Source organism: Orcinus orca, chromosome 1 (genome assembly GCF_937001465.1).
Source record: "Orcinus orca chromosome 1, mOrcOrc1.1, whole genome shotgun sequence".
In the NCBI taxonomy this organism is placed as follows: domain Eukaryota; kingdom Metazoa; phylum Chordata; class Mammalia; order Artiodactyla; family Delphinidae; genus Orcinus; species Orcinus orca.
Genome location: NC_064559.1, coordinates 202,481,940 through 202,503,132, shown reverse-complemented (window position 1 = coordinate 202,503,132; position 21,193 = coordinate 202,481,940). Strand labels below are relative to the sequence as shown.

The 21,193-nt window shown below is 40.9% G+C and overlaps 1 protein-coding gene across 10 annotated transcripts in view; it reads left to right on the top strand.

The window, feature by feature from the left end:
* PRDM2 (PR/SET domain 2) overlaps nucleotides 1–21,193 on the top strand; it is a 117,032-nt gene that overhangs the window by 52,845 nt on the left and 42,994 nt on the right. For 6 of the 10 annotated variants that reach the window (XR_007470854.1, XR_007470855.1, XM_012534035.3 and 3 more), the window contains one exon: nucleotides 20,336–20,446. The exons of 1 other annotated variant lie outside the window; for it this stretch is intronic. Coding sequence is in view for 7 of the 9 variants with exons in the window: in XM_012534035.3 (XP_012389489.1) it covers nucleotides 20,336–20,446 (111 nt within the window). In the remaining 2 variants the exon portion in view is untranslated. Of the gene's footprint in view, nucleotides 1–14,562; nucleotides 14,716–16,649; nucleotides 16,708–20,335; nucleotides 20,447–21,193 lie in introns of all 10 variants that reach the window. 3 more of the 10 variants (XM_049695961.1, XM_049695959.1, XM_012534036.3) reach the window with 3 other exon arrangements.

Sequence of the window (21,193 nt, the reverse complement as noted above, 5' to 3'; positions counted from 1 at the left end):
CGCCTTGTTATTTAACAAGTATATTCTGTGTCAGACACTATGTTAGGTGCTGGAAGCTACAGCAGAGAACTAACATAACCCAGGTCCCTGCTTTCATGGAATTTACATTCTGGAGAATGAGGGGACAACCAACCAACAGATGAACAAGACAAATCTTATAATGTTAATAAAGTGTGTGTGTGTTGCAGGTGGTTACGTATGGTGTGACTGTGGACGGGTAGCCAGGGATAGCCTTTCAGAGGCTGTGACTTGACTGACACAGGGGTGGGCCCCGTCAAGTTCTCGGGGCTGAGAGCTCCAGGAAGAAGGACCGGATTGGGTGTTCTTTTAGCAGTGTTGGTTATTTATTGCTGGGGTGGTGTATAGGGAGAGCCACCTAGAAACCCACATGAGTCTTTCTGTTTGAAACTCAGTTGTGCAAATGGACATACTGGCCCCTTTCCCACCAGCACTGCACTCAGTGGCAGGATTGGTAGGGGAGATTAGAGAGATGAGTAAAACATCCGGGGAGGAGTTTATCGTCTGTTTTATTGCAGCTCAGTGTGGGTCAGGTTTACTAGGTGTTCTAGTTGATGTGTGTACAGGCTCTAGAATAGGGAAGGGGTTGGCAGGAGCCCTCTGGGAGAGGAGGTGATGCTACTTTGTTGTCGAAAAGCAGAGCACAGTGGGGAGGACGCCTGTGAAGAACATTGAGGAGGGGAAGACAGAAAGATTTGGGGAAAGAAACTCACGGGGACATGAGAGGTCACAGGACATTGCTGGACAACAAGTAGAAACAGAGATGCGGCAAGAGGCTCTGATGGAGACGTGGAGCCTTGTGGGCTGTGTGGTGCTGCAGCCAGACGGAGCAGTGAGCCCTGAGTAGTGCTGAGTGGTACTGAGCAGTCTCGGGGGTATTCCCATTTAGCCTCTGCTTCTGCGTGGTTTGTACCAGCTCCAGATGAGGAAATGGACACGTAGCAAGGGTGGATAACTTGTCCAAGCTCTGTCTGCCAATGAGTGTCAAGAGTCAGAGCTTGAGCCCAGGTTTTGCATGCCTTTTCTTCTTCATAATACTCTGCTTTCTGTCTACTTTTGCCTGTGGTGGACAACAGCAGAAGTGATAGCACTGGTTCCATTTAAAGTTAACATTAGAGAATACATTTAACAAAAGCGAACAGGTGGGCTTCAGTGGAGTTTGATGTCTTGACCTTCCCCAGTAGCCGACAGCTCTTTTCGAGGTTCCTTGGCCAAAGCTGAAGAGTGGAGGCCTGGCTGGATGACAGAGGCCTAGCCATGGTGCCTGAGGATGATTGCAGATGGGCCCTGAGCTTTCTGGGTGCCTGGTGGGCAGGTCCTGTGCCCACTTACAGGGCGCTCATCCCTAGTTCTTGTTGGCAAGTGTTGGAGCAGGGCTTGGGGCAGTTGCAGGTGGCTACGATCCTGTGGAGATAGGGCCCCAGCGTTAGATGTTACATGGCTTGTGAGCTTGTCGCCTTGGGCCCAAGTGAGCAGTGTCCTAGTCGGTCCCCAGTGGAGCTCTCGCTGCCACTAGCTGAGTGATGCCTTTGCTGAACATTGGGTGACCTGTCTCTGAGGGTTTCCTGCCTGGTTGATCCTGCTGTTTTTGTGGTCTGTTTTTAAAAGCTTAGTGCAGCTTTAATGTTTTTGCAACAGTAAGAATTTAGGAATTTTTTTGATTTCTAATTCTACTTCTACTGCTACTGAATTGCTCTAAATTTAGGTAAATAAGTTGGTTGATTTTTTTTTTTTTTTTGTGGTACGCGGGCCTCTCACTGTTGTGGCCTCTCCCGTTGCGGAGCACAGGCTCCGGACACGCAGGCTCAGTGACCATAGCTCACGGGCCCAGCTGCTCCGCGGCATGTGGGATCCTCCCGGACCGAGGCACGAACCCGTGTCCCCTGCATCGGCAGGCGGACTCTCAACCACTGCGCCACCAGGGAAGCCCGGTTGATATTTTTGTGCCTTTGATTCTTGCTGTGTATAACCTTGTTCATAGGGAAATTTATGGATTAACTACAGGTTTTCAAAGCATTTTGCAGAGTTTCAACTGTATTTTAGTGGATGAATTTGCAAAATTCTTAATATATACCATAATGGAGTGTGTTAGGAAATATGCTGTGCTCTAAGGTTGTTATCCTGGTTCTCCTGTCCATGTGGAAACTGGAAGGTGGGATTTGCCTCATACAGAAAAAAAGGGTTAATTATTAAGTTTCCTAAAAGGTAAAAGGACCTCAATTGAATGTAGGGAGTTCAAAATTGTTGATTTTTAAAAATCCAATTGTAATTTGAAAGTAAAAAAAAAAATTTGCTGTGCTTTGCCTAGATAAAAATACTGGGTTCTTTTTCTACATTATGAATTCATTATTGTTTTTAAAACTTATCGAGTTTTTCCTTTTCTTAGGCAGTTTTACATTTCTGTTTACAGAGCTGTTACAGTATTGGGTTGGCCAAAAAGTTTGTTGGGTTTTTGCCGTAAGATGGCTCTAGTAAGCGCTTAGTTGTCTTTAACTTCACTTGAAACGGTTTTGTTAGATTGCATTGTGACAGCTGTCATTATCAGCATGCATTTAAAACGAATCTTATCAAAATTGGTGATTCCCCCCCCCCCCACCCCCGTACGTGCGGGCCTCTCACTGTTGTGGCCTCTCCCCATTGCGGAGCACAGGCTCTGGACGCCGGACACGCAGGCTCAGCGGCCATGGCTCATGGGCCCAGCCGCTCCGCGGCATGTGGGATCTTCCCGGAGTGGGGCACGAACCCGTGTCCCCTGCATCGGCAGGCGGACTCTCAACCACTGCGCCACCAGGGAAGCCCAAAATTGGTGAATTTCTGTGTAGCCATTTTAATATTGAAGATGGAAGAAAAACGGCAACATTTTCGGCGTATTATGCTTTATTATTTCAAGAAAGGTAAAAAAGCAGCCTAAATGCAAAAAAAACCCAAAAGATTCGTGCAGTGTATGGAGAAGGTGCTGTGACTGATCAGATGTGTCAAAAGTGGTTTGTGGAGTTTTGTGCTGGAGATTTCGCGTTGGACGATGCTCCACGGTCACTAGACCAGTTGAAGTTGATAGCGATCAAATCAAAACATTAATTGAGAAGAATCAATGTTATACCGTGTGAGAAATAGCCGACATACTGAAAATATCCAAATCAAGCGCTGAAAATCATTGGCACCATCTTGGTTATGTTAATCACTTTGATGTTTGAGTTCCACGTAAGTTAAGCGAAAAAACCTTCTTGATTGTATTTCTGCATGTGATTCCCTACTAAAACATAACGAAAACGTTGCATTTTTAAAACAAATTGTGACTGGCAGTGAAAAGTGGATACTGTACCATAATGTGGAACGGAAGAGATTGTGGGGCAAGTGAAATGCACCACCACCAACCGCACCAAAGGCCAGTCTTCATCCAAAGAAGTTTTTGTATATGGTGGGATTGGAAGGGAGTTCTGTATTATGAGCTCCTTCTGGAAAACCAAACGGGTAATTTCGGCAAGTACTGCTCCCAATTAGACCAACTGGAAGCAGCACTTGGCAAAAAGCATCCAGAATTAGTCAACAGAAAATGCATAATCTCCCATCAGGATAATGCAGTGCGTGTTACTTTGATGACCAGAGAAAAAAGCTTGGCTGGGAAGTTCTGATTTCTCTGTCATATTCACCAGACATTGCACCTTCGGATTTCCATTTATTTTGGTCTTTACAAAATTCTCTTAATGGAAAAAATTTTCTTTTCCCTAGAAGACTCTAAAAGGCACCTGGAACAGTTCTTTGCTCAAAAAGATAAAAAGTTTTGGGAAGTTGGAATTATGAAGTTGCCTGAAAAATGGCAGAGGGTAGTGGAACAGAACAGTGAATACGTTGCTCAATAAAGTTCTTGGTGAAAATGAAAAATGTGTCTTTTATTTTTACTCAAAAACCGAAGGAACTTTCTGGCCAACCCAATACATGAACTTCCATGTTCACAGTAGAACTACAGAGAGGAGAGTGTATATACTTTTACATTTGAAGTTGCCTCTGAAGAACTGAGGAATTGGATAAATACCCCAAGGATACCTTCAAGCTGGTTAAAAATTAATAGACATTTCCTAACCGTTAAAGGTTGTGTGGGGAACTGGGAGTTGCAGCTTCAGACAGGCTCACACGGTGCTCCTGTTGGCATTCACGTTATCTGCTCATACTCTGCGTGCCGCCAAGGACAGTTGCTTTTATTAATGTTAATAGCTTGGTCGACATAGTTTAGGAAGTTGAATGACTTGGAGAAGCAGGAGTTATTTGAAAACATTACTGTTGTTTCTCAAAGTGAAGAAGATAAATGTGGAAAGCAACCGTTTTTCTTTATTACTGCTCAGATTAAACCAGTGTCAGACATTACAAGAGTTCTTGGCTGAATTCATTCACTACAGTGTATTTTGATAGGGACACATCTCATGATTTGACACTTACACGCACATCATGTCGTCAAGTGATGAACCGCTTTCTGTTGATGGTGACAATGACAGCAGTTACTCGTTTCTTTAGCACGTCTGTCTTGTGCCTAGCGCTGTGCTTGGTGCTCCGTGTACATCATTGCTAATCCTCCCAATAGCCCTGCAAAGTAGGGAATCATTTTCCTCCTGTGTAGATGAGGTCACTGATGTTTGAGGGGTTCCATGGTTTGCCCAGGTTCGCCCAGCTACTAAATTGTTCAGCTCCGCCTTGCCTAAATCTAGTTTTTGTTTATAATGTTTCTAAGCAGGACACTTACACTGAATAAGTAGCAGTGTTTTATAAGGCTTTGCTAATTAGCCAAGATGAATTTTCACTACTCACTTTAGAATTGCCCACTTTAATCCTAAATAATAAGGCAGTGTGATTAAGTGAAATCTTTGGTATTGGAAAGCTAAGTTATGGTGAAAACTAATGCCTTGAGTTATTTTTGCTTTGGGGTTTATGGATTAAACAGATTTATTGTATTCCTTTGAGCACCTCAAACAGCTTTTAAAAAAAATAGCAGATTAAATTTTTATCCCTTTCCAGCCCTTGTCTATTAAGTGTTTTGGTTTTTTTTAATGACATATTTGTTGGTTTGAGCTTCTTATAAATATTTCATTTCTCTTAAGTTGTGTATTATTTTTGAAATCCGTTTGGAAACCACAGGAACCGAGTGAGACATTGCCTTGGCCTAACTCCCTCAGCAGTGTGGATGGCAGAGGGATTGTGTCTAGGATTGTGGAATTCTTCCATTTTGTTTTATTGATGATTTCAAGAAGCCACTGATGTTTAGTGTCCTCCTCTGCACTAGTGTTCTTTTGTTGAGAATGACTGACTCTTCCACTGAGTAAAATATAACTTTAAAAGTTTTGTTAAGCTGAATGTTATAGATCATGAACGTGTTTTAATTAACATACACTCTAAAAATTAAATCTAGAAACTGATTTTAAGTGTAATTCTGATTTGTTTGTGGTAGAATTGAGTAAAATCATGCTTATTAGTTTCCTTCACTCTCATGATGTGACACCAACAAAAGATAGGGATCTTGTTTGTTTTGTCAAAATGTTTATGGGGGCGTGGCTTTTTATTTTTTACCTTTTCCTTTAAGAATTCATGAACTGTTTGAAGCAGTAGCTTCTTAAGAGGTTTTGTTTGCTGATAAAGCTGTTCCTATTCTAGCATCTTGGCTCATTCTGGAGGAAAAGCAAGAAAGGAAATAAGAATGAGAAAGGAGTTGCCCTAACCTGTTTGTGTGCACTCCTGAATTCTCCTCATGTGGGGCAGGGGTGATTCTTAATTGTGTTTATCCCACAATAGAGTCTTTAGAATATGCGTGCATGTATAAAACTTAAAACTTCTTGGATTTGTAACAAAATGTAATATGGCTTTTTCCACCTGAAGCTTTTACTGAGAGTTCTTTATTCAGTTGTTCCTTAAAGGTTTAGTAAGTCCTTAACACCCTTACCCACACTGTAGGCCAGACGGAACTGCTGCTTAGTAATCTGTGCTTTCATTTTTCAAATTTCTTAAGCATTTATCTTTCTGTTCTGTTTAAATTTTCTCTAAAAATTGAGGGGAAGTAACTTTGTTTAAAAGGTTAAAACTTGGCACATATATTGAGAAAAAGTCCTGAGGGATTATGGGTAAGAGACTAGAAAATCCTCAGCATTCTGAAGCACTTATTGTAGCTATTTATTTCCTCTTCTAATTTTTGTGGTCATGACTCTGAAATTTAAAAATATTTTTTGATAGAAGTTTTCATTATATGATGGTGTAGTTATTTTAATTGTTATAGTAAATTTAATATACTTTAATATTACAAAGAATATTTGAATAGCTTCAGGGGTAAGAGATTTGTTTTAATGATAAAATAATGATATTGTATGTGTGTGTATATAAAAATACCAGTTTCTAAGATAAGATTATGACGTCTGAAATCCTTGCTATTTTGATACTTTAAGAACTTTAAATTTTATATGTTCTTATTAGTTTAATCAGTATCTGAATGACCAAAACCTAATCTCACCCTTAATGAAAGAGCTGTATGTTACCCGTTATGTGGAGCTGCAGAGGATTATCTTTGCTTTGATTAAAAAGAAAAGCAGTAAATAATACTTAGACTAAAATTCATCTTCCCCCTTATTTCTATTAAAGCTACAGTGATAAACAATCTTTTCCTCTTGTACTTATAATCCTACCTCTTGGTGCAGTCTTTTGTAGGTTTCCTGAGCCACCACATGCCACAAAAATGAGGGCAAACTGGTTTGTTCACCCGTGTTTAGAACCCCCAAACAGAATTATGTGTGGTGTTTGAAGTTGAGGGACAGTTTAGAATGGGCAACACTGAAATTTCTGTGCCTTCTGTTATTTTTCTACCATTTGGTTTCTTAGGTTCAGTTTTCCATCTCTCGCCAGTTTGAGGTATAGAATATGCCTTTCTAGTTCTGTTGGGTGTATTTTTGTTTTTAAGCTATGAGGTTTTCAGAACCTGTTTTCCTGTGAAGTAAAGCAGAAAGTCTCAGGTCCCTGTGAGGAATGGGAGGTCACTGCGCTCCACCTCCTGCCTTGGTCCCTTCGCTGTGAAGATGTTAGTGCCGGCATCAGTGGAAACCCATGTTCATTTCGACCAGATTTATGCTGCCGGCAGCACAGTGGTCGTTAGTTGCAGTTTTGATCTTTGTCTGTTTACACATATGGATTGTAATTTTTGTAGGATTAACACTGGAGTTGAAATTACAGTTTCCCCTCTCACTGTCATCCAGACAGATAAAAAGGAGTAATTACCAGTAGTCTCAATCTTGGTTGGATTTTTGAACGAGGGGTTTAAGATTGCAGATTTACTTGCTTTTTGGAGTTTTATTAGTTGCTAAATATATTATTCAGGAAGTATCTCTTCCTTGCTAGGTGTGATCATAGGAGTATTCGATAGCAAGATCAGATTTGAGTGTTAAGCTTAATACCATCTATTTGTGGTTTTGATTCCATCAAAATTATAAATTCAGGAATTGGCTGGAAAATAAATTACTGTCTGTATGCTAAAGCAAATTAAATTCATGGTTGAATCAGAGCGTGCAAAGTATTGACTCAAGAAAAAGTGACCCTTAACTAACACTATTTCTGACCCCTTTCAGTTTTAGAGAGGTGGAGTCTTCTAAATCTCATGGGCAATTGTCAAAAAGTACATGGAATTGGTAAACTTTGTTTTCATAGTAAATGACTGTTATGTTCCCCTCCAACTTCTTTCTGTGTTAAAGCACATTAAGTATGTTGCTCAGGCTTCACTGTTGCTTCTGTATTAAATACAACTGGATCAGTACTTTGCAAATGATACCTTGTTTAAACGAGCCTGATGTGTGTATGTTGAGGGGAGGAGAGAAGGGAAAAATTGCTGACCCAGCTAAACCTTTGAGTGCTGGGAGATGTACAATGTGTGGATTTTATTGTGGCATGCTAGAACAGAGCCTTGGAGTTACGAGGCCAGATCTAAATTCTGGCTCCACCAGTTACCAGCATGTGACTTTGGGTGGATTACTCTACACGTTTTGATCTTCAGTTTACCTGTCTGTGAGATGAGGGTAACACCTACAGTGTAGGGTTGCCTTGAACATTAAGCGAGAGCCTCACAGGAGCATGTGTGGCACACCGACCTTGGTCCACTTCATTGTAATTGGTGGCCACCGGCAAAATTAGCTCTGTGGTAACTCTGTCTGTTCTTTGGCCTATCGTGGCACTTCTGGATTTAGAAAAAAAAACAACAAAGAAATGAACAGTTTCAGTATCTTCTTTAAAAAATCCATATATTTTGCTTTGGCAACATGGAATGAATTAAGTATAGATTACAAATTAGGTGAGAGTAAAGAGCCTCTTTGGATCTGTAACTAGATACACATTGGGACACTAGAGAATTCCTCAGTTGCTGGAGATCTGCTTCTATCTTGAAAGCTGTCTTGTTTCACTAGTTACCCCAACTAGGACACCTGTGATCACACAGGTTGGTGGATTAGAGAACTCTTGGAATTTGATTTATTGCATAGGCAGAAGTAAACGTCTCACTATTTGCTTGCTGCCCAAATGAAGGGCTTACTATCTTCCTGTTTCTCTGTCTTACCTTTATGTGATCCAAATCACTCGTGACTCTACTGTTACAACGAAATTTTATGCAGGTGAGATTTTGGATGAATTTTGGATACATTTTCTTAGATAGTAAACTATCAGACATCCTTGAAGGTAACTGTGTGGGAGCTATTTCAGTGCTGTTTATGACAGATTAGGAAATCTTGACATTTTACATCTTTGTGGATATGAATTCAGGGCAAAACTAAAGTGTGAAAGAGCCATTCTCTTCGGAGAAGTTACTATTTAAGTTGACAATGTCAGTTTTATTTATTATGTATTGTACTTATTAAATGTCCTGAGTATCTGTGCAGTATTTTTATTGAGCAGTCTGAGGAGTCGGGGTTCTTTTTCAGGGTCACACAGGAGTACTCCTGTCAAGATGCATATTTACATGAACTCACAACTTGACTTCATAGTAACACAGGTATCCTTGAGCCCCAGATGTTGTGTTTACGGCTCTTCGTGACTGTGTGGGGAGAGGAGCCTTAGGTGCTATCTGATTTTCAAAGAGGTCTAAGATTCCTTCCCGAAAGGATTAGGAACCAGTAAAGTGAACTAGTATGCTTAACTTAAATAAGAACAGAGTGTTCTTTAGAAGCTGTAAAATCAGTGGATTACAGACTTTAAAAATTGACGTATACTCGCAACTTCCGCTGTTAGAGCATTTATATATATTAATAGAGATGTTAGTGAGTGTTTGACATAATTCTCTCTTATCTCAATTAAACGTCAGTCCTCATTGGACTTGTACATTTCTGTAATGATATCTGGGTGGGATCCTGTGAATCGATGTAGAACAAATGAGTAAAAGAAATGGATGAATTCGGATTTGTTAGGGAAGCAGAATGTTATTGTCTTCATAAGAAGGAACATATGCTGACAATTTAGACTCGTAGGCGTGGGATTTCTGTAATTTGTTTAGTAGAATCTACTGTGCATAATCCGTACAATTGATTCTATTTATTGAGTCTGTCAGCCACTGTGCAAAGTTAGTTCTTTGTGCACGTTATCTCATGTTCCCTTCCCTAGGACAGTATCAGGTAGTTATCACCAGTATGTATCATAGTTAGTTCCCCTCTGCTCTGAACAAGATTACTTCTCCTTAATCATGTCTTGGCCCATGGCTGCGCAATATAATTTCAGTTCTGTGAATTTCCGTTTTGTGGGCTATTGTCGTTTGGGGACCTATTTTATTCAGAATGCCACCCCAACACCAGGGAGGGAGAGCGGGGAGAGCCCAGTCCGAGTCTCACTTTAGTTGGGGTCAGCTCTTTGCAGGGAAGATGTGTGACCTTGGTGACACAGGAACCTTTGGGGGCAGGTGAAGTGAGTGACTGGATTGAGAGTGAGACCCCTTCTCCCAGCGTGGACACTGGCCTAGGAGGCAGCTGTGTTTCAAATCCTCATCCTTTTGTGAGCTCTTCCTCCTGGACTTCTTTGTTGCCTGAGGGCGTTATTTTACCTCTACACTGGCAAAAGAGAGAAGCAGCATCAACTCGGGACCCTGTGGGATAATCCTTGGAGAGCACCAAGTAAGATTTAGTGTTTCTAAAAGGCTGTGATCTCAGTGCCGGAGCCTGCTAGCAGAGCTGGAGCCCCGTGGCTGTGGGCTGTAGCTTGTAGCTTGGTTACTAGCAATTCCCTGAGCCTCCTCACTGTACCTGGCTGGATGGTTATTTACATCACCCCACCCCCAGTCTCTCTCTGTCTCTCTCTCTGTCTCTCTCTCTGTCTCTCTCTCTGTCTCTCTCTCTCTGTCTCTCTCTCCCCCCCCACCACTCTCCCCCCTTCCTCCCTCTCTCTCTGCCATCCCCATCCTTCCTGCCAGCTTCCTCCCTCCTTCATTCCCTTCCTTATATTTTTAATGAAATACACATTTTCTGGAACATTTTTTCCACTCAAGATTTGCTTCTTGTTGACATTAGTAGGGCCTTTTTTGCAAAGGGGATTGCTTTTCACAAAGTTAGACATATAACTTCCATTTAAAATATCTTTGGGGCAGACATCTTTGTAGTAATATGTATGTGTCCCTTATAGCTCTTAACAAAGTGCCTTGTAGGTAATAAGCACCCAAGAAAATGATGAAAATACTTCACTGTTATTCCAGAAACTTCACAAAGTACGTAGCGGAAAATTTTTTTATCTAGCAAGAATAATGAGCTTGGGGTAAATTTTCATAGTAGTCTATAAAGGCTAATACATGTGAGGATGAGATGAGTTGTTAAATAGGCTAGTAGGATTTTGTTTTTAGGTGGAGGTCTGTAAGAGAAAAAATCTGGAATTGAATTTATATGTAACTTGTGGTTTTAGAAATAATTGCTTTGTGAAGAGAATACAATACATTTTAGTTCCTTCTCTGCTTCTTGAATCTGAAAGACAACCTCGGCAGTTTTGAGTTAGTCAGAGGGGTGAATTTGTGCTACCCCGGCTACATGCCTAAGCCCTGGAGAGCTCCAGCCTCTTTTCCGATGGGAGCAGAGATGTGTCATTTCATACGCTCTGATAGAGGCGCATCTGCAGGCGTGAAAGGGGCTGGAGGACAGTTGAGGTCTTGAACAGAAGGGAATGAGCTCATTTAGCGATAGTGATGAAGAATCTTAAAAATTATACTGGAATAAAAGCGTCTCATTTCATGGTAGATCCCAGTGATTTGGTAGTATAGTAGCTATAAATTCTTTTGTGTTTATAAATGAATCGCTTAAACCTCTTCCAAAATGTGTCATATTCAAATGCCATTGCCAAATTTTTACATTTTAGGAGAAGCAAAATAAAAGCTAGTGAACAAGACTCTCATGGTGATCAGAGTTGACTGCCAAGACATTGACCCTCAGCTTATACCTGGGAGGTACTCAGGGTGATTGTTTAAGTTAGATTTTTGACTTAAATAATTATGGGTATGGTAACCAAGTACATTGAAACAAGAAAAAGAATAGGGGGTGTGTGGCTTTTCAAAAGGAGGAGACAAATCAATTTTTTGTTTGAAGTAATGTGGTGCGTGGCAAAGAGAATTGAAGGATATATACCAAAAGGCTCACAGTGGTATTGTGAATGCTTAAGCAGTTAGGGCTATTTAATAATGTCTGTTATGAATACAGTTGACCCTGAACAACATGGGTTTGAACTACAGGGTTCCCCTTATATGCGGATGGTTTTCAGTAATGAATAGTGCAGTACTCAATGATCTGAGGTTGGTTGAATCCGAGGATGCAGAAACCCAGCTAGGGAGGAGCCGCGTATACGGGGGGCTGACTACAAGTCATACAGAAATTTTCAACTTTGTAGAGGGTCAATGTCCTGAACCCCCCTGGGCTGTTCAAGGGTCAAATGTATTTTAAACCCCAAATGTCACTGTATCTCTGTTGTGGATTTGGTGTTCCTGGGGAGAGTGCATTCTGGACACTGCTGTGGGGTACAGGTAGGAGATGGAAACGAGAAACACTTCAATACTTTTTTTTTTTTTTTTTTTTGCGGTACGCGGGCCTCTCACTGTTATGGCCTCTACCATTGCGGAGCACAGGCTCCGGATGCGCAGGCTCAGCGGCCATGGCTCACGGGCCCAGCTGCTCCGCGGCATGTGGGATCTTCCCGGACCAGGGCACGAACTCGTGTCCCCTGCATCGGCAGGCGGACTCTCAACCACTGCGCCACCAGGGATGCCCCACTTCAATACTTTTTGCTGTGCAGGCAAAGTGGAAAGTTGAGGCCTTTTCCACACTGTACTGATGTAAAATTGCATACGTTAATCTCAGCCAAAAGAAACATTTTCTCTTGTCTCATTAATTTTGCTTTTGTAGGTATTTCTTTTTAAAAAATCATTTATTTTTTGCAGCATGTAACCAAATGTTCATCTAGAAAAATTAGAAAATACAAACAGATGGAGAAACAGGTATCATACCCTCATCAATAATCTTGTCACCAGGAGCCACCTGCCAACATCTTAATGCAGATCCTTTTGGTTTACATCTGTGGATAAATTTTAGCCTGATTTTATGAATTGGTGTTATGGCTTGACCATTGTTCCTGTGGGCATTTCTGTATACAAATGTAAAGGATGAATTTTACATGTTGCAATTGTGTTGCCTCAGATTTATATCTAGATTTTACTTCCTGAAAGTATTTTTAAACTAAGTTTTGTAATTAATTCATCAGGGTATAGCATTGTAAAACTTATCATGGGCTTTGGGAGGAGAAAATAGACTTTCCTTTTGCTGAGACTGACCAATTCTCGAGGGTGTGGCTGTCCCCTGTGTTTTAGGGTTGCAGGCACTTGTAACAGACCACCTCCCTGCACAGCTCCCAGGCCTGGTTTGTTTGGCCACAGGGGACTGACACCTGAACTTTGAATTAAGCTCTTTACTGTGCAGTTGCCAATTCACTTTTTATATGTAAGGTTTTCAGACTTTAGATACATTTTTTTTTCCTGTAAAATAAAGGCTACTGAAAATCCATGAGAAGAACTTGAGAAATTAAAATGATTGTAAAACAGAACAGGCTAGCAGCTTGTTTAAGTTTCAGAGGTATTTAATTAGTCTCTAACATTTTGTTTATGCCACAAGACTTCTTGAGGTTCCCAAGAGTGTAAGGAAATTTGAAGCTTTCTTAATTTGAATTTACTGAAGTTTATTTGGGGAACCATTTCTAGTGTTTGGAATTATCCAGTCAAAGCCACTAAAAGCCTTTTTTAAAAAAAGAAATTAAAAGCTCCCTTCAGATGTGATCGCTGTTCTTCCATCAGCCTGACATTTGGAAGAGGCAGGGAGCCAGAGCCTCCACAGCAGCAAGGACTGTGCCCCGCTCCCCCGCCCCCCCCATCCCTCACTCGGGCTGCAAGCATTCCAGGAATTTATACTGTGATCTGCAGCGCTGAAAAATCCAGAACTTTGTTCCATTGTTTCTGTTGAAGCAAAGCCTAGAGTCCTGTTTTAATACCATGAGCAACTTAAAACCAGAGAGGTTTTATTTTTATAATTTGCCTCCGGGATTGCAGACAGCTCTTGGTGAGGAGTTTAACTACAGAAAAAGATTTGAAATTTTGCCCAAGCAGCATAACAGAATTTTTTACTACCAGGTACATTTCAAGGTTATTTTCTGTGTGAAAAAAATCTGTAGAAAATGTATAGCGTATCACTTTCGTAAAAACCAACTGTTGCAGCATCTTATTGCTTTAAATTCCTCTCTTTGAAACACAGCGAACTGATGGGGCTAAGGCCACAAGTGGTTTGTTTACCCACTGGTCTCACCTTGGCCAGTTGTAACGGCCACTTCTGATCATCTGATAAACACATTCTTGCGTGTGTGGTGACATTGTCGACCTTTACACAGGGAAGCCTTTCTGGTTGCAGTTTCTCACGTGTGGCCTGCTGCCACAGGTTTCCTTCTGATGATTTCCAGGGTAGTAAACTCAGTATCTTTTTCTTTTTTTTTTTAAAGAATACATGAAAGGACTCCCCTGGTGATCCAGTGGTTCAGACTCTGCGCTTCCACTGCAGGGGGCACAGGTTCGATCCCTGGTCGGGGAACTGAGATCCCACGTGCCGCGTGGCACAGCCCGAAAACAAAACAAAAAAAACAACAAAAAAAATGAAGATTATTGAAATGACCTGTTATTCGTCGTGGAAAACCTAGTTTTGTATATCCGTTTCCAGCTTCTTTTCCCTCTACTCATCACACCCACTGCAGAATGTTAAACCACTGCCAGATGTGAAACAGTGCTGAGGTCTAACTCTGACCACCTTCAAGGAGCTCACACAGCATCATTTTGGCCATTCTTTCAGCTAACAGTTTTGCTGTTGTCCATTGGTTCCCCTTCCTTACTACCTGATCTGCTAGAGATCTTGTTTGTTTGTGGGTTTTTTTTTTTAATCCTATAAAGAAGTCATTTAACATGAACTTTATGCTTTTTCCCCAGTTAAGCTTTTCATCTTGTTTGGGGCTTGCTGTCGTGAAAACCACTCCCTTGCCTTTCAGATATTGAAAAAGATGCATAATGACTTTGTACGTTCATGATGAATTTCTCAGACTTGCCTGAAATGCATATGGCACTGTTAATTCTTTTCAAGGGTGAAATTGGAACCCACAAAGTGTCACTAACAAGGCTGTTAGAACACGGTGGATAGAATGGTGAGTTGGATGGGAATAAAAGTCCCAGTTTTACTACAAACTTGCTGTGAGATTTTAGGCAGTTCTTGTAAATGAGAGAAAGCTCAGAGAAGTGTGTTTGTGAAGTTTGGTTAAACCGTCTTCAAGGCTCTTTCTACTTCAAATCTTAGGGTTTTTCTCTCTCTTACCTTTTAATACAGCCCATTAATTCCATTATTCCATGTCTGTTGTCATCTCTAAGATCTGTATCCTCTGCCTAGCTGAATACTTTGTTGAAGCCTTTCTTCAACCTTGGGTGAAAGCATGCCTCCAGTCTTCAGATTTCCTATGTGGGAGCCTCTCATTTCAAGATAGAAAGAAGAGAAAGATTTTTGCCATAGAATGGTCACAGAAGGAGGACAGTCTAGATGGTAATGTCATAAGGCTCGGGAGAGGGATTTTAAGATGTTAAGCCCATCAAACTGATCAGACTGTCAAATGCCAAAGAGAGACTTGGGGGCAGATAAAGAAATTAGGGGTTTTGTGATTACAAGATCAGAGGTAACTGTCCGAGTGGAGTTCCGGTAGCGAAGAGAGGATGAAAGTTCCGTTGCAGGGATGAAGGGCTGAGTGAGTGAGGAACTGGAGGCAGCAGGCACACCACCCTCTGGGGGGTCAGGGTTGGTCCCTGTTCAGGTCAGCCTATTTCCTTGATGACCTTTCATGGTGTGATTGTGGGTCTTGCCTGGTTTGGAATCATCTTTGCATCTGAGTAAGACGGTAAGCTCCCCAGACAAAGATGGGCTGGACCTGCTTCCGTGCACTGATACTGAATTCTGATTTTAAGCTTCAGAGTGGGGTAGCTCCCCAGTGAGGAGGCAGGCAGTGCACGTAGAGTTACATATGGTTCTAAATTTAATTCATTTCAATCACCAAATGCATGAGCCTTCACTGTTGTGATGAATTTTTAATGTAACTTGAGCAGGCCTTCTAGAATTTTGCATTCTCTCTGATGCCTGAACATTTTTAACTGAAACATTATTCTTTAGAATTTCCTGGTGTCTGTCTAGCTCATCAGAAGAGTAGAAAATAGTCCAGAACTTAAATTATTCATGTGATGCTTTAGGCGATTTTGGTTTTGCACCTTGCATTGCAGGCACCAGCAGCATAATGCCACATGTTGTCTTTAAAATGTAGTCATTGTGGCCATCTGATTTCTCTATATGGTAGCTGTTTCTCTAGAAAATCCAATTTTATTGATATTATTGAACATATTTGCTCAGATTGGGGTTCCGTGCTGTTGACTGATAACTTGCTTCTGGCATAAGATAAAATTGAACTGGAAAAAAATCTCCATTCCAACTTGATCATTCCTTTTCTTTAGATGTAATGAAAGTCTTTATATCACTTTACTTTCATTTGCCGTTGAAAACGAGTGAAATAATGGATATAAAGTGCTTTGTAAAGAATGTTTATATTATGCATTATTGTTCTGAAGAACTAATTTTATGTAGTAGAGCACTTTCGGTATCGTCGTGGTTGGGTTTTAATTCTGACTCCTCCAGAGATACTTCAGTTGTGTGACCTCCGGCAGATGACTTCATGTCTGTGGTCCTTGGGGTCTGTAAAATGAGAGGCATGGATTGGGACTTTCGGGCCGTCTAGCGGAATGGCACTTAAGTGGTAAGGGCATCAGTTTTACAACATGGGCATGGGATAGGCCTGAGAGTAAGTATACCACATCCGATCCCCAACTAAGAACCAAAGATTATTATTTGGGGGAGGGTGGTGGGGGGAGAACCTTGCTGCAGTGGATAACTGCTCCTTTCCTTCTGTTTCATTCAGTTTTCTTCATCTTTATGTGTGTATTTCTTTTCCTTATATACATGAAGTTTTGTCCTGTCCTTCATTATGTTCTTTGTCATTGTCTGCATTCCACTTTCCTTGTGTTTCATTCCTGTATCTTTCTTGTTTAGACCATCTGGAGCACGCAGCTGGCAGAGCCTCTATGTAGGACCCTTCAGGAACCTGAGGGTAAGTGCACACGTGTACTTACCAGGCTCCCAGCGGCTCTGCCGGACCAGTTCTCCAGGCACCTCCTGCCTCACAGACAGGAACTAACACATCTCCCTCCCTTTGTAAAAGTCCTTACAGGTTGTTTTTGGTTATGAGTTGTTTTTGGTTTTGTTTTCTTTTAATTTGATTGCATATAGAACGAAAACCAAGTATCAGGGGGGAAAATGTATTGATTTAAGGAAATATAGCAGGTGCCACCGGGTGTTATTACAATATTTGGCTTTGTGAGTGACACTCGGCATACCTAAGTGTGAGTCAGGATACCCGGGTTCAGACTTCTGTCATAGATTGATCGGTCAGTCCCCTTGGGACCCTGGTCTTCAGTTTCTCTCAGAAAAAATAGCAGGTAGGACAGGTGATTTCAGTAGCCCCTTCATCTCTAGTCTACACTCCTAATGGGAAGTAACTCAGGTATTAGATGATTCTGATAAAGATTGAGAAAATCACTTTATGTATCACATAATCTCAATTCCATGAATGAGTGATGATTAGATTCATGATAGACTCATTTTCATCGTAAACTAAGTCTATCAGTGTTCACCAGAGGCACTCAGGAGGTAAATTTAATTGTTCCATTTCTTAGTTTTTAGAATTGGTGTATTAGTGTTACTCGAATACTTAAAAAATGTTTATAAATATGTAGACTGTGGAGCCCCGTATTGGTTTAGCCCAGTGGTTCTTAATGTAGAGAGACAACCCCTCCCTCCTTTTGGGTGAGACTTAGGCCACGTCTGGAGACACTTGCTCGTCACAGGTAGAAGGAGGGGCATGCTATTGGCATCTAGTGGGTGGAGGTCAGTGATGCTTCTGAGCGTCCTCTGATGCTTCAGACAGCCCCACAGCAGCGAGTGATCTCCCCAGATGTCAGGCGTGCTGTGGTCGGGACGCTTGTAGCAGCCTGTGGTGGGTACTCTTGTTTGTCCTCCGAGTAGAATGCACATGTTCCGCAAGTGGCGTGTCTTCCCAGGGCGCAGATCAGGCTTTCCTGGTCCTGGTGTTTAAAGAGGATACCAGGGGTGGCACGGGGGTGGGGGGATCTGAGGGTGGTGCAGCTTCTCACAGCTTAGGTTTGGAGAGTCTAAAAATAAGGCATTTGACATTCAGTATCAGCTAGGTGTTCTAATATTCTTTTATGCAGGGAATAAAACTAAAAATAGCACTTTTACCTTTTAGTTATATGATTTCATTCTTAGTACATATTAATGAAAGGTACTGTTCAAGTTGTGCTTTGCTTTATGTAAATCTAGAAATTTTACTTATTTAATAGTCTGTTTATACATATAGGCCAGTTTATTTTTTTTGTACAACCTGCTACCAGGTTCATATAGCACTTGATAGGTTTCAGGAAATTTTTTGAATTGCTTTTGCAAGGGATTGTATTACAACAAATTGACATCTGTTTTTCTATTATATTTTACAGTGTGACTTAAAAAAAAAGTATTTAAGGTTTATGCGTAAGAGGTAGGGTTTACACCTCCAGTTTTACTTATTTCAAAAGTTCATACCTGTACAAAGTAGAAAGTAAGAGGTTAGTTAAAAAAAAGAAAAGGGTCACATTCGTTTGTCCTGTTTGGGGTACATGAGGTGGTACTGATATAAAAATTTGGGGGTTTTGATCCAGGGAAAAAACTGTCTGAATATAACTTTTGAATCAGGCGTCTATGGGCACTAGGAGCCCTTTCTGTGAACCTCATCAGACGTGAACTGCACTTGCTAGAGCAATTATGTTAATAGCTAGGTAATCATTTATATTTGCATTGTTTGCTACCAGCAGTCTGATGTGGGCGGGGCATCACAGACAAGGAAGGACATATATCATCATGAGGATAAGAAAACTGGTTGAATCCAATTCCCTTAAAACACAGCTGTAGTTTTCAAGAGCCTTTGTCATCATTAGAGTTAGGCTAAGTGCTATTAAGTTGACAAAGGGAGAAAGACTTGAAAGAGGAGGTTACTTCTTACAATATGAAAAGGTGTATTCATGTCCTTGCCCCTTGCAGAGGGGATTGGTTTATAACCCTTCCACCTGGAGACTCGAATGGGCCATCTCCAGGCAGACTCTCAGCTTCTGTTTCCACCAGAGTGTGTGGTTCCAGTGAAGTATATGCTTGTGTCCTGGGTTCCACTTCAGCTGCCTTTAGAAGTGAACGGATTGGTGTGTTGTTATCAGGAATTCGAGTGAAGGTTTTATATAATTGCAAAAAAACAGCTTCTTTTTTTTTTTTTTTTTTTAAACAGGCTGAAGAGTTAGGGATTTAAAATGGTATTTTAGAATTTGTTTTTTAAGACTAACAAATTAAGTGGCTGATTATTAAGTACTCTATACTTTATTTTTCTTGTTTGCATCTCAAGTATTTATCAAAATCTGGGGATGTTTTTTAGGGTTAATATTTGCTTTGTATTGTAATTGATGTTTCTGTTTTTAATCCTGATCTTTGCAGTGGTGGTATTTTGTATCTCTGACCTCATTTTCATCTGTTGTCTGTATTTTAGTTAATTATTCTTCTCTCTAGTGATTCTCTGTTAAGGAAAATACCGTTTTCCAGAAGCTCTGAGTGGTTTCTAGTTTGTCGTTTTACTAGACCAGAGATAAAGGTGTCAGGAGGCTTGTTCTGAAAGAGAAAGGACAGCTCTGAGAGCTATTTGGGGCCTGGCTGGGGAGAGCGTTGCAGAAAGAGAAGGAAGGTTTGGGCAGATGGAAAGGGACTTACTCTGAATCTGAAACGGAAAACCAACAGCCACCAGGAGTAAGAAACGTAGAATGGAAAAAGTGGAACAAGGTCGCAGATTCTGACTAAATCCCAAAGAGACTGAGCTTCCAAGCCTTCAGTATTAGTACTTCCACAGAGAATTGTTTTTCCATGTTGAATATCTCGGTGACTTTAGTTCATTTTTCCAGCTCATCAGATATGTGTTGCATTTCAGTCTTACCTTCTGAACTGTGTTGTCACTTGGAATGCAGTTAGTGTTTCCTGACTTCATTCTGCGAGTTGTTAATGAAATGCTGAATTGTGCTGGACCTGGGACCCTCAGAGTGCCATGCGGGCTGACAGTGAATTATCCAGAGTTACTGTGCACTTGATATTTGAGCCGTGGTGCATGGGAGCATCCCTTGCCATTCAGCAACATCTCTGCTTCTGTTGTTTTACTTTGACAAGTCTGAATAATGTCTTAACTAAAAGGGCCCAAGTTATAACATGTTATTTTTCTCTAATGTGCTTCTTACAAATATCTAGACTTCTGCCAGTTCCTATTATTTGTGTGGCGTTGAAATTAGTGCTCTTATCTAATTTTCCTGTTACATCAGTGTTGTTAACTTTTTTAGAGTATTTTACATGTTAGTTTGATAGCTATTATAGCTAGGAGGGGAACTGTTACTCGAGATTCTCAAAAATATAGGATTTATGGGTTCCTTGTCTTTGACATAACTTAAAAGTACTCATATTCATTGTCTTTCTTCAGGAATCTGGGGTGATAATTGCCTAGAAATATACAGTTTGCTGTGTTTGAATTAGTAATTGTCCCCAAGAATTCAGGATAATAATGAGTGACTGAACGAACAAAACAAATAAATATTGTGTTTCAGGGAAGAAGAAATCCCAAGAAAATAAAAACAAAGCAAACAAAACTGAAGACATACAGCTGAAGACAAGTGAGCCAGATTCCACCTCTGCAAATATGAGAGATTCTGTGGAAGGTAAGCTTGGGTTTTGGACCCGTATGATTCGGGTATACATTGCCGCCAGTTACTTTGACTTTGTATCTCCTTGGAACGCCCTCTGAGAATCATCCAATAACCATAAAGGGTTAAACATCAGAAAGGTCGCCTGGATTTAATGTGGCAAGTTGAGCCTTACACGTCTCACCTCCCCTTCAAAAAATCATTGAAGACCTTCCTTGTTAAAAATGAAGTTATTCCCTGGTTAAAATAAAATGAAACATACCGTGTGATTGTATTTACTGGCAGGGACAGGAGGGGCCTCTGGGGTGCCAATACTAGTCCATCGCTGGGTTGGGATGAGCACATCAGTGTATTTACTCTGTAGACATCTCACCTTGCTATACTTTTCTTTACGTTTTTTACTTTAATTAAAAGCTCACTAAAACATATCAAGCATCTTTGATTTTATATATCAGAATGAAAAGTATATAGAATGAAAAGTTTCTGTTTTTTTTCTTAGAATTTAAATTCCTACTTTATCTCTTCATGTTTCTCCCCACAAATTTTTCTTCTTTAGAGCCCCTTCTGAGAATTCATATTCTAGGCCCTCCACGATGTAAGAATTCCCAGAGACGGGGATTGAATGTTACTTGGGAAGGCAGATTGCCCTGTGCCTGGTGCCGTTGAGACACCATGTCGAGATTCTTGCCAGTAGAAGTGAGGGGGACGGTGTGTGTCTTAATTTGTTATGTGGCAAATTCATGCAACAGACCGGGCTTGCTC